At 35.0% G+C, this 14,738-nt stretch overlaps 1 protein-coding gene across 1 annotated transcript; it reads right to left on the bottom strand.

Moving 5' to 3' along the window:
• Positions 1–2,163: 2,163 nt before the first annotated feature.
• On the bottom strand, positions 2,164–9,763 carry LOC136833950 (striatin-interacting protein 1 homolog). The gene is made up of 4 exons (XM_067096229.1): positions 9,548–9,763; positions 3,292–3,405; positions 3,048–3,185; positions 2,164–2,286 (listed from the first exon to the last, which is right to left on the bottom strand). Exons 1-4 carry the CDS (start codon positions 9,761–9,763, stop codon positions 2,164–2,166), a joined length of 591 nt encoding a protein of 196 aa, XP_066952330.1.
• Between the last annotated feature and the right edge of the window lie 4,975 nt (positions 9,764–14,738).

Here is a 14,738-nt window from a genome sequence, read left to right as displayed (position 1 = left end):
GGACATGCCCCAGTTTTCTAAAAAAAAAAAAAAAAAAAAATGAAGTCCTGTTGGGGGAAGCCTCTCCTTCCAGCCATTGGTCTTCTGTCAGTCTCTCATCTGCCCTTGAGTTTAAGGACATGCCCCAGTTTCACAAAAAAAACAACCTGTTGGTGAAGCTTCTCCTTCCAGACATTGGTGTTCTGTCAGTCTCTCAATCTGCCTTGAGTTTAGACATGCCCCAGTTTAAAAAAAAAACATGTCCTTGTTGGGTGAAGCTTGACCTGTTGGGTGAAGTTTCTTCCTGCCATTAGTCTTCTGTCAGTCTCTCATCTGGCTTTTGAATTAAAAAAACTTGTTTCAGTTTCAAAAAAAAAAAAAAAGCTGTTGGGTGAAGCCTTTGGTCGCTCTGTCAGTCTCTCTCATCTGGCCTTGAGTTTGACATGGCCCAGTTTCAAAAACAAAACATCCCGTTGGGTGAACCTTCTCCTTCCACTCATTAACCTTTCTGTCAGTCTCTTATCTGGCCTTGAAAGTTAAGGACATGCCCCAGTTTAAAAGAAAAAAGTCTTGTTGGTTAAAGCTCCTTCCAGCCATTGGTATTATGTCAGTCTTTTGTCTGGCCATGAAAAACATCCTGTTGGATGAAGCCCTTCCAGCCTACTGGTCTTCTGTCAGTCTCTTATCTGGTCTTGAGTTCAAGGACATGTCTGTTTCACGAAAAAAAATTTCCTGTTGGGTGAAGCTTCTACCTCCAGACATTGGTGTTCTGTCAGTCTCTCAATCTGGGCTTGAGTTTAGGTGTCCTGTTGGGTGAAGCTTCTCCTTCCAGCCCATTGGTCTTCTGTCAGTCTCTCATCTGGCCTTGAGTTCAAGGACATAACTCAGTTTCTCAATAAATAATGTCCTGTTTGGTGACGCTTCTTCCAGCTACTGATCTTCTTCCGTCAGTCTCTTAGGCTATATGGCCTTGAGCTCAGGACATGGCCAAGTTTAAAAAAAATAAAATAAATAAATAAAAAAAAACATGGCTTGCCCTACTACTCCTTAGCTATTCCAGCCTTTCCCATCTCTTCAGATGAAATAGCCATCTATGCGCCCAAAGGCCATCAAAGGCATGTTTCGAAGAGACATAAGCATTCAGGACTTCTCATTCTTGACTCTTCCTTCATACTGGTCAAGTGAATATTTCAGCCCCAAAAAATTCTATTTTATTGTAGTCTAATCAAGTTATTTAATCTTTCTGCTATTCTTCGAGCAGACACTTGTCACTGCAAGAAAATCTATGAAATATTTTCATTCAGGAAATGTTACCATAAGCCCTCTGATGTTTATTCAATAGGTCTGATCACTGCAATGGGCCATGTTCTAGTGACTGGGATGGAAAGAGACTTCAATCATCATCATGCCAGTCATCTTGGCGTGCCTGGCACCATGGAGGCTTGTCTTCCTGGAGTACCCAGAGTCAAACCTCGTACTTGGCAAGTGATCTTGTCTTTTGGGAGAGTTAACAACTTTTTGCATTATGACCATCTTGATTCCCATGTTCATATCCGCCTTCCCTAAACTGCAATTCAGGACTACTGATGATTAAAGGGTTCATGTGAACAAACAATATTTTTTCCATTAAAACATGTTTTCTACAAACCCATTAATTATAAGATTTTAGTGCCTTTCTCCCTTCCCTACAGTCTTCTTGATTGAGGCTGACACAGAGAATGAAGCAGAAAGCTTCTGGGATACTGGTAAGGTTTGGGGTTGTAAAGTGAAGTTTTTCATCTTCATGATCTATCAAATGTGTGTCTCAGGATAACTCTCTACAAAATACAGATATTTATCACTAATGGATTTGTAGAAAAATGAGTCATTGCCAAACATCATATTTCTTCTTAAAATATATTTACTGTGTTGTATTCAGATAAGCTTTCCAAGAATCCATACACAAAATTTTGTTGCACAATTTTACAATATATTTTATCCTAATTTTTCTAAAAGACTATGGTAATCTTTTCATGTTTGTGCAAAATTTTTCTACCACTTCACTAAAGCTTGCTTCCTCCATTTTCCATTACTTTAATTATTCATTCTGTTCGCATGGTACAATATACATATATATATATATATATCTAATTTTCATTAACTACAATATATATTACATGTTGGGTGCTAGAAGCTGGTCCCAATCTATCGCAGTTGAAATACTTCCTGTTGAAGCCATACTTCATAGTGGCGTTTGAACTCAGTCAACTCAACAGGGCGACCCAACACACTTGTAACACAATTATCGAGAGGTTCAAAGTCAGAATCCTGAAACAACAAAAAAAAAAAAAACCACCTTTCATTTTCAAACCCCAAAAGTAATAATATTCAGTTCATAAAAGTAATAAAAGTTACAGCTCATTCTTCAATTCATGAAGTTTGTGTTATTCCTGAACATTAACCTTACATTAACACACAGCACAATGCACATTTTGCTTACGGATAAATGTTCAGTAATATTACTTTTTTATATTTTAACTCTCATAAATTTAATGATGCCTGAAGTATTTTGGACAAAGATGGGTTATTTGTGAAAGAACGGGTATTATAAATGACTAAAATGTTTTATATTTTTGCAAGATTACTAAGCATGTAACATTTACATAAAGAATAGACCAGTGAGTCATGACTTTGTATTAAATATATTCTTTGATGCCAAAAACCTCAGAAATGTCCAAAATTATCCCTAAATCATATGCCAAGGCAAACTTATGGCTAAATTTTAAAAAATGGCAGCCATGTAGAATTTTTGTGATTTGACAGTTAAAAACTCAAAATTTTGCTTGGTAACCTTGATTTTTGGATTTAGCAAGCCCAAATCCTTCAGGAACAACCGGTTACCAAATTTTAACTAGAAATGCCTTAACAAGTTACTTTTTCTGAAAATGGGACCAGACTATGAGGAGAGAGATTATGTTATGCAATCAAAAATCAGACGCAAGCAATTGGATGGGAGGTAATGAACTAACAGTTACCCACAGTCAGATTGATTATGAGGAAAACTTGACTTAACAAGGGAAACAACTTACAATGGTGTTAGCTATATCTGTGTGAGTTTTGAATCTGTCTACACATGCTCTTAAAGCACATTCCTCTGTTTGAAATCCCACGGGTCTTGCATCAGGATCATTTCCATATGCCCAATCGTCATTTAACCTGTGTCGAACCTGAAGTATTTAAAAAATATTTTTCTTTAAGAATCTCTTATGGATCTGCATACAGTACAGAAAACAAATAATGGCATACACAAGTATATCATAAAAAAATACCAACCTTCTGATAAATGGCACTCATAGTTTTCATGTTTGTTTTCCTCCACTGTCTCCTAAATATTTTGTTTGCATCTTCAACAGCAAGTACATATAACTGCATCATTGCATGCTTTACCTGCAAGAAAATATAATAAGAACCCATTGTCTCACGGGATTGATGGTCAGTGCAAAAGGAGAATAATTTCCACTGTAACATTAACTATATGCAATTTGTATACTAAACAAAGGCAGTAGATTATCATTATTATTGTATTTATGTACAGTAATCTGGACAATTATCCCAATTAATATAGCCAAGGGCCTGTCAGATAATGGTGAGTAAAGAATCTAGGGTTGTTCAGGGGCAACTCTATACCCTTACTCAACTAACCTTGTCATTGCCACATTACCTAACTGTAAACCTCAATATGCTTAAAAACAATAATCATCACACCTTAAACCAAATCTTTATAAAAAGGAATTACAGTATCTACCTTTTTCCCATATGTTGTAACAAAAATATACTTCATAAATACACTTAAAAAATGCACCACTACTTTTTCTCTCATAAACTGTAACCTTTTTCTCTCGTGAAATGAAAATTCAGTAGGTACAGTAGCCATCTGTGTTTACCCACAGCCTGCCATGGTTTTATAACCATTGACTTATTTTTTATACAGCAACTTTATCAGTTGTCACCATACATGAGATACTAAATGTAACATGTTTGAACTATTGACCTAGGCTAGGTGTTACACTCACAGTATTCATTTTGCACAAGGCAAACAAGCTATTACTGCTGTATTTACAATAGAGGTAATAGTAATGAACTGTTATTTTCCTTAATGAATCCATTTTATACTGTATTATCATCATGTTACATCATCATCATAATATGTGTTAAAAAACAGGTTTTGGCGTGGAAAAACCTATTTTTGGTAGTCGATGTTGAGTCTCAGGAGTTACCTTCCCATGGTCTAATAGGCTCCATGGTGACCAAACTAATATCAAAGAATTCTCATTCTCTTCTAGTTGGTTTGGCTACGTATTGTGTTGTAATGAAGTTAACATTATAACACACATGATGGAGTATACACGGACTCAAAGAATAAAGATAAGTTGGCACTTTCCTTTTCTTCAATGACGAACCCAGTTTCTCCAACATCAAAGAACCTGCAAGAAAGAGAAGTGACTATTGTACACGAGCATCCACCCTCTTGCTTACAACTGGCGTTAAAGACCAGGAGCCATTACTCTCTGATGGTCAATGCAGGATGATCCCTTGCCCAAATCCCATGCCTTTTAGATCAGGGAAGTGGGAGAGTTTTGAGACTTTCAAGAGTGACTACCAAAAATAGGTTTCCTCACGCCAAAACCTGTTTTTGATAATAGTCACTTGTTTAGATCCTCAGGGAGCTTTACAAAGAAATTGACAGGTGATGAAAAAAGGCTTAAGTTTCTCAATTTTAATCCCAACACCCAAAGGAAAAACATTTCTGATCCAAGCAGTCAAACTTTCACAGATTTCAAGTCTCATTCTTTATTCCAAATACTCTTCAGGTTTTGGTACCATGAACAAGAAACTACAATTTAACTTTGTTTTAGATTAGTTCCACAGTGGCTTACTAAGCATGCTGAGTTTGGTCCCTCTAGCATCACTCAGTCTATCGAACCCATTACCAGGATCATACTCTGCTGAATCAGGGAGAAACGTTGGCCACTTCAAGATTTTGACATGTAACCAGAATGGACATACTGTACTGTATATTTTTGTCCTTATGTGCAAATAATTCTATGGACTATGTTCACCATATTTGACTTAATTTAACTCCTAATTAATTACAATAGCACGTTACTCGCCAGTTGTAGTAACAGAGCAAAAACTGTTATAAGGAAAATAGTGAAGACTCTATGTGAGATCAATGTAGCTGGTGCAGCAATTTGCATTCAATAATAATAATATACTGTAATACATTTATGCATTTTCTATAGCAAGTTATGAAAAATTTTAAAACAAACTTCAACCCCAATCTTTTGCTAAGTTTTGGAACTGGGAGGGTGAACCCGTCAAATATGTCAAATTTTACACTTGACAGGTTCACCCTCCCCCTTGAGCTCCAAAACTCAGCAAAAGATCGGGTTGAAACTACTTAAAATTTTTCATAACTTAGTAGAGAAGTGCATAAATGTTTAACAATCTGTTATATTATTATTATTATTATTATTATTATTATTATTATTATTATTATTATTTGAAGGGAGTAGACCCTCTTTTAAGCAAGTCTTATTAAAAGGATGGCTGTATTATGCACTTATCTTATATAGTGTCTTTTCTATCCTCCTTATGATTCGCTTTTCAGGCTCAGCGATGTTAGTCATAACTGGTCGATATTCATGTTGGAAAAGGACAGTGTGCGGAATGTTGGAAGTCTTTTATTAAAATATCCAATCAGAAATCGTTCGTCTGGGTTCAGGTTCTATTGTAGGTACCGTCACATGTTTTCGACCAGCTCGTTGGTCATCCTCTGGCGATGATTTGCAGAGGGTCTGAAGAAATGAGGTGCTCGGTTGGTATTTATAGGGAGGTCTTGATTGGTGCGCTGAATTATGATTGGCTACCCGGGGCATGTACTGGCGAGCCTCTCATCCAAGTCGAAGTTCTGTTTTCGCCTTGCGTGCAAGCGGCGTTGTAGTGCTGAGGATGAAGAGAAAATTTCGATCCTCGGATGCGAATTTTGATTTGCTTTCGTACACTATGGGGATCGCCTGGTTGGTGTAATGATACCAAAGATGCTTTTAGTTGAACACGATTTCTGACACAACCTGAGAATAAGTGAACTCTTGGACAGACAGAGTGTAATGGGGAAGATGGCGACATATGCTGTTGACGCATCTGTGCAAGTGGGACATAGAGAGAGCATGCTGTAGGACAGGAGATAGAGCCTTACTGTTCTGAGTCCTTTATATTCTATCACTGTGCCAACAAGCACTCTCTGGCTGAGCCAACTATAAGAGAATTTTTTGTAATTGCTTGGTCTGTCTTATGGAGCCCGGGGGACCATGAGTATAACTCACTCCTTTGAGGACTCACACCAGCTACCAAGTACAGGTTTTTCCTACATCAAAAACATGTTTTCTCTACTGCGCTGTGTACTGTTATTCTACTCCCGTGTTTCACGAGTTAATATCTTAGTAAAAATTCTGATTAACCCACAAGGTGCTGCGTTTGCTAGAATCAGCGCTATAGGTATAAAAATTAATCATAGGTGTAAAAATAGTAAGGTGTAAACCTTCCGTCCAGCGAGGGGCGGACCAGGGAAGCTTTGTATCCTGAAGTTGAACAACGATTCGAAGATTTTCTTAAATTTGTTTTATTTTGTAAATTTTGGAGATAATGGTTTTGATGATGATGTTTATTCATTTTCATCAAATAGTAATATTGAGATGATAATTTGTGACAGTGATGATAGTAATATTGGTTTAAAAAGTTAGTGTGCACATGACAGTTACCATACACACACACATATATACACCCATTCAACCAATTAATAACTGTTGTATATTTTTGTACTTTTATAGGTGTTTCCTGAATAGCTAGGGAGTACTACTGTCATGAAAAAAAATTTGAAATTGTCTAAGAAAATACTGCATGAAGCATTCTAAAACTGAAAGGTGGTTTTGAAAAAACAAATACTTTCTTTCAAAATATTCTTTTAAATATAAGTTTTAAAAAGTATCTTATATTTTATTTTTTATTATTGTTCTTAACTAGGCGATTACAATACATGTATAACATTAGGTGGTAGGTTAAAAAATGGGCAGAAAATATTGGTTCCATTACTGAAGTTGTAATGCATATGTGCGTGCGTCCTAAAGTGGCATCTCCTGGTATCTCTTGGGTTAATATAATTGTCTACATCAAATATTATTCACTGCATATTCACCCAAAGTTTCAATCCAGAGATACACATAGCCTACATTCAAGTGTCTTAAGACATATTTGGGTGCAAGAATTTTTAAATGTTCTTATACCATAATAAATAAATAACAGTATCATTGTAGTATATCTTTAATAAGCCCAACACACAAAAATGAAGATTTAGATGAAATGTTAATTAATTTTTAATGTGGACACTGTGTATCAAAATGCAACACAAAATCAGAGCTACTAGCTCAGTATAAAATCAGCACACAAATGCACAAAAAACTCTCGCATCCACTGCATAAATTACTTATTCTCATATTTTATTACTCCTACTTGTATTTAACAGCTTACAAGACCCTCTTCAAGACTTACAATGAAATAAAGTTACATAATAAAAGGAGGAGGAAAAATGATTTTCATATGCCTCGGCCCTGGGGTATCATGTAGCCTATACTGGGACTTGCGTCTTTGTTACTTAATGGATTTTGTAATTACTGGAAGGCCAGACCTGCAAACTGTCCATTTGGCTGAGGTACGAGCATACTATTATTGTTATTATTATAATAATTATTATTATTATTACAGTTGAACCTCTTAAAACAGGCATTCTGTGATTCAGGAATTCCCGTGGTTTGGCTTGATTTTGAATCAGCCGCCATTATTTCATTGCGCAGCCACTAGGGCGGTGCCACATATTGTTTACAACTTCCTGACAGCAAAAATTTACCATATATCTTTTCCTTTTATGAAAAAAATTGTTAGTAATGAAAATAAGTGAAGCCAAATATATTGTCAATATTAACTTTAAATGAATAAATACATTTTTAAAGATTTCACTTGAGAAGGCTCTACCAAGTCAAAACTTTTAATCAAAACAATGAGACATTTAGCAAAGCATGAATTCCTTACTCTTAGAGTGCTTGAAAGACTTATAGTTGATATGGTTTTGATCATTTCTTTTATAAAGCTGCATGTTTACTCATTCGATATGCCACCCATGAAATCAAATGATGCTGGTGGTAGGAAGCATAAGCTTAAGTCATTATCTATACAGAAAATGTTTTTCCCGTTAGCAGTGTTTAGTGTTCATTTTCCTCAATAGATGGCAGTGTGATTTTTGTTTACGTTTGGACGACGGCATTCAAATGCACTGAGTGAATGCCAAATTCATTCTTTATTTTTGTCGTTTCATTACCTCCTACCGTCAGAATAAAATGACGAAAAACTAATAGCAATAGTTATGAATAATGTAAATTTAGGAGATGACAGTCACAGTAACATTCTAAAGATGAGAAAAGCTGATAGGAAAGTTAAATGCTGTAGTTGACTTACTGTTAGGCTAACTCCAGGAATGTAAATAAATGTGTTAAATAAACTTGCTGTTAAGCTAACTCCAGAGATATAAGCTAAATGTGTTAAATAAAGTACACTACTGTATTTTTTAAAGAACATTATACAGTATGAAGTTATAAAATGATAAAGAAAGTATATGAGTAATAAAATGGTAAGCAGTGTCAGAATTAGCTAAGTAGTAGGCCAAGTCTGCAACTTCAGGCCATTTGTATGTGGAATCAGCTTGCAAGACTATGTCTACATAGGGGTTCATTTTTTAAGAATGTATTCTGTATTCGGGATTTTCTGTGGTCCAGCAGTGCCTGGTCCCAAGGTTCCCAGATTTAAGAGGTTGGACTGTATTATTATTATTTTTATTACTAAGTTTAACCAGAGTGATGATGTAAAAGTTTTAAGTCTCACAAGGCTTGCCCAAATTGTTTCTTCTTGTAAATAAAAAGTATTATGTAATAAGTTAAAATAAAAAAATATTTTACGTAATATGTTAAATGTAACTGTTCATGGTAGACTAAATATAAAATTTTAAAGATGATAAATTTTTTCCAAAGATTTGTCTCTAAAGATTGTCATTTACTGTTAGTTGAAATGTGGAAGCTCACCCAAAACATTTGACCATTAATGCAAAAGTTATATTCCCTACACTCCAGGACTGATGCAAATATCAAATACCTAAGGAGAGTTTATAGTAGTAAACAACTCAGAAAGGTGGCTCAAGTAGTCGATACTTATATTAATGGTTACATACCTTAATTGAAATTAATATTTTTGGCCAGGAAACAATAGTGATCTTTCAATAAAGTCCATAAATTTTCTTCACCTAATCTTTCAAATCATTTGAAATTTCTTATGGATACCAATATGAAAATGAGTATCAATGTATATTCATCCATATCCTCATGGCAAATAAAAATTATTGACTACTACACCTTACAAAATTTTTATGAATAGCACTATGGGAGAACATCAAGAATGCAATCTACTGAAATACATATTCACTCACCTTCAATGTTCGTTTAAGTATTGGTGCTGACTTGAAAACAACTAGCATCATAATACTGAGAATGTTTCCATTTGCATAACTTATTGAGTATTCTTGGAGATTGCGCAAGAAAACATATTTCTCCAACAACACACACCACTGGTTGGATTCATGTTCCCTTCGTTTACATCCACCACTGGGACTTCCATTTCCACCTGGACTTACATTACCACTCATTGGGCTGCTACTGCCTGCTTCAATGCTTCAGCAGTCATTTCTGGTGGATCTCCAATAACACATGCAGGGAAATCTAATAACGCTATCCTGTTTTGTAAGATATAAAAAGTTAAAATTTAATAACTGACAGTGATTAATATAGCACCCAGCTTACAGCAACTACCTTAATCTAAGCCTTTTATAATAGTACCAGTAACTTCAAGATAAAATAGTACAATTACAATTGTGTGAAGACAAATTAGTAGCTGCCCAATCTCTACACAGTATATTGCAAATTAAATCAATCTAAATCACTTCTTTAGACAGCAAGTAGTGTATAACTAGAGGGCCACAATTTCAGTTAATGCTTCACAGCAGAAACATCCACTACTTTCTACAATTTTTATTTCCTTGTATTTTCACTTCTGCGGCAACCAAATCACGATCAGATATCCTTCCAGCCACTCCTCATCTTTACCTTTATTAACTTGCTCTTCAATCTATTCTGTCCTAAAACATAACTTAACAAATACTGTATCTTGCCATTTTTTCGTTCCCAAAAAGACTTGTACATTTTTTTGGAAGTCATGTATTTCCAACAATCAAACACCTTTCGCAACACATTTTCACAATACCTACTAATTTTGCCATCTTTTGTCACCCCTCTTTGCACTAAAATTGTCTTGCACGAGCACTCTTCTTCAAAGCCAGCAGGGCACAGAATCTGATTCCCAAAACCTCTTTCTAAACCATATACACACACCTTAGCTCTCCATCTCCAGCCACCCAAAACAAAAGTTGTTTGTACATGGCAAAGGTAATAAGAAGACCATGGAATGAACCAAAGTATCTCAGATACAAAACCGGCAGGCCTATTAACTCTGCCATGCTTGTTCAACTGTACTGCAACATGAATTCCAAAAAATATCTTCTACTTTTGAACTATTTCATTTCCATTAAGGGTTCACGCTTACAATGTACCTTATGCAGCATACTATAACCAATATCAAAAGTTCTTTCTAGCATCTCTTCAGGCCCTGCAACATTTCTTTCTGCCTCTTACTCTTCTTCCATTCCCTTCGGCATCTTCTCACATGGCTGTCTATCTTAAATTTTGCCTTATTCCATTTCTATATCATTCAAGAACAAATCTTTTAGGAAAGCCCTATGCAGGAGTAACAAAGTCACTTGGTCTTGTTGAAGTACTTCATAACAATGCTAATCATAATAACTATTCTCTTTTGTCAAAACAACGCTAGATTTTTAATAATTCACGGTTGATTATTAACAACTAAAATTAGAGAACTATTGTCTAATGTCAGATTTGTTACCTATACCAACATTACTGTTTGTGTAAACTTGTCACTGAACCTAAGCATGTTTTTTTTTTTCATTTAAGGTCTCTGCAAACACTGCAAACATTTAAGAATCCAATAATATCAATAGGGGTCATTTCTAAATATGTTTGCTCTAGTCATCCATGCAAATGACAAATGTCAAACACATTATTACTCTGGTTCGTTTTGCCTAGCTACTTTTTGGGTTTACAAAGTTTCTTTCAGGCTGTTTTGGCCATCATTTGATATTACCTATATTGCCACCATTTTTGTAACAAAACTTTCAACATTATACTTTACTATGATCTGTCTACCAGTAACAACAAATCTGCAAGGCCAAAATTTCACAATCTTATTTACTTAGGTGATATCATCACGCATTTATAAAATAATAAGTGGATCTTGGGCAAGAATCGCATAGACATGGCAGTGCCTTATTCAAATAGTTAGCTTATCTTACAAATATAAGCCTCAACCTGTAGTACGCCTCAAACTTTTTGGGGGGCTGACTAACGTACTGGTATGTAAGGCACACACACTGGTATTTAAAGAACAATTTTCAATCAAAACCCTACATTACCATTCTTCCTATGTAGAGATACTCAGAGTTGAGCGTGTCCAATCTACGTTTTTTCAATTTTATAATTCTGAGAACACATCCATAAAATGAAACTTTTAATTTAAATTTTTTTCCTGAGTAAGCAATGCTGTGTGCAATGCCTCCTGAATGCAAGGCAACCAATGCTCCCCTTTTCTCAGTCTGCCACTCAACCACTAGTGTTTACACTACCTACTCTATAGTGTTCTGTTTTGCTACTCATTTTTTTTATGAATTCCTGAATCTACATTGTGTTTTTAAGCAGTCACCATATCTATAAGTGCCTTTCTGTGTCTCCTGCTATTGGTGAAAAGACGAGCATTTAATTATTGTATATTTTTTTTATAATAAACATATTTTAATCATAAAAGTTTCCACTTAACACTGAAATGGATGATATCAAGCTAAGACAGTCAGGAATTGTAATATTAAAATAATTTTTACTGCCACCTTTGCATTTGTCCTGTAGATGCATGAATAGAATACATTTATTTTCTATGTATATACAGTATCAGCATTTGTATTATGAATTATACTTCCCTAGCACCTGTATGTATGTGACTGGCTAACAGACCTCCATGCCAACTCAGCCAGTCAATCAGGTTTTAGTTGTACCTCTTTTTTATTATAAAATTTATTTTGACACTTAGTGGTAAAATTAACTTTTATCTTTGTGCCATGCAATTGGCATTTAAAAAAATGAATAAACAACGCTTGGCTAACCCACTAGGACTGTCTCTGTTATCACCCGTTTCCCACCAGGTGGCATTGGAATGTTTACTTTCTTAGAATTCTTCATGACCACCCACTAAGATGTGGGTAGGCTGGTGGGTTTCCACTTTTAACAATAGGTAAGTATCCAAATAATTAATTTTATCAAATTTTTTTTTTATTTGGAATGAATCTAACCTACTGCTAAAGTTAGTTGACTACCACATTGAATGAGGTTGGTGGGTTAGTGCAGCCAGAAAAACAATGTTCAGCCAAGCAAACTAAAAGCTTTTTAATAAGGGGAAAAAAACTTCTCAACATTCCTGCCTTTTGTGTGATCGTTACTGACAAGTACTGTCTGGCAGACGTTGGAACCAAGATAGGGTGTAAGGACCCCGTAGTGAGACGTGTCAGGGGATCCTTACAGGGAAAAAAGGACTATCTCATACAGTTCAGGACGGATACAAATGAGTGCGTGCATACATAAGTACAAGTTATAATTTTTTTTTTTCTTTTGCTTTGCTTGATTTACTGTAAAGCATGCAGCAATATTCATGTGACCCAATTTCAGTGACTTTTGTTCGTTAACTAGCAACTCATACCATCTTCACATTTCTAATAACGCTAACTTGCAACAACGAAACATTTTGCAACTTCGCTCAAAAAAGATAGTTCACTAAGTATGGTTTTAAAGTATCAATTCTATATTTTTTATCAAAATAACAGCTAGATCATTACAAAAACATTAACACAGTAACTTTTAATTATGGTAATATGAAAAGAAGTAAATAATTAGTGAATTTTACTTTTTAGCCACCATAGTAGTGCATTTAACGTAATGAATGTGTCGGAGATGTAGTTGTGGGCGTGGTTTAACCAGATGTCAACTGTTTAAATGGCTCAGTTTGGCTCCCCTCGCCCTACCCATAGGCCACATGTACTTCGCTCTTCTCGATTATATTATTCTTATGAAGCCTATACCCCTATGTGTGAAGAAAATAATGATGGAAGTATACCACACCAAGACTGTGGAGGAATTTCACAAATCCTGCTTTATGGGCTTATAGACACCCTTTATAAGTTACACAGATTGGATGCAACTGTATATTGTTGCTATCTAAAATATAGCCTAGTACGTTATAAAGCCAACAGCATAGGCCTGGACTCCAGAGCCATACTATTATTATTATCATTATTATTATTATTATTATTATTTATAATACATTGTTGCTGTCATTCTCCAGAATCTGCACACAACAGGTGTGGCTGATAATGTCTGACCCTGATTAAAGTCTTCCATTCCCAAAGTAAAAGTAAAATAATAAAAAAGGTAGAATTAATTGTACTCATGCTTTCTAATAGCAAAGATTACCACCGCTTACTTATTTATTTTTTTATTCAAACTGAAGAAACCCCTTGGAGACTAGGGATCATGTAGCCTTGGCTATAGCCTAAGCCATGACTTGTAATCATTTATTGCAAGTATCAATCATGATCCTGATGAACATTTGCTTTATACACAAAAAACTTTATAAAACACTAGCTATCTTTTCAGTTCTTTAAGTGGAATTTTTTTGGTGCTAGGCTACACTGATCATGTTTGTCACACTAAATAGAAATAACTCAGTCATCTCATTCTCAATTTTGTTTTAATTAAATATATGAATGTATGTTAGCTAATTTAAATAAACTAAAATTAATGCTACTGTACATTCCTGGGATTATCCTTTCAATGTAAAAACAACAGAATAGTACTGTACACTGCTGTCTTTTCATTTACTGGAGTAATTTTTGTTACACTAATTTTATAAAATATTTTTTATAAGACTGTTGAAGTTCCAATACTTCTACTATAAATTTCATATCTGTACCTTTTTGTGATACATCTATAAACTTATTACTGAAAATAATGCCAGAACAACAAAACGACTATTCCTGGGATATTTGGGTTATTTTTGACATGCAATATTTTGCTTAGCAATAGGTTTTTTGAAACCTAACCCCATATTAACCAGAAGTGCATCTGTACATATGCCAACAATCACTACTGCATGCCTTACTCGTATGCATTTATATCACAGAAAACATATTTCTCGACTACTTACGTATTTTTTGGCTTGAACATAAGCCATAATATTTGATTGAAGAACCAAAATAAGTGGAATGCAGTTTGCAAAAACAAGGTGTTGGGACATGAATTCAAACTGGTATATATGATTGATACGAAAAGTGTTTGAGCAAAAGCAACAAAGTTGAGACTGGCCTTTAACAAGGACTTTTATGTCTGTTAACATCTACACCCAACTTCATGCTCTGAACAACAGTCATTCTGAAAGAAAAAGGCAAGAAT

The sequence above is a fragment of the Macrobrachium rosenbergii genome, chromosome 52 (genome assembly GCF_040412425.1).
Source record: "Macrobrachium rosenbergii isolate ZJJX-2024 chromosome 52, ASM4041242v1, whole genome shotgun sequence".
Classification (NCBI taxonomy): domain Eukaryota; kingdom Metazoa; phylum Arthropoda; class Malacostraca; order Decapoda; family Palaemonidae; genus Macrobrachium; species Macrobrachium rosenbergii.
Note: the sequence above shows the minus strand (reverse complement) of the source record. Positions and strands in the feature narration are given on the sequence as shown.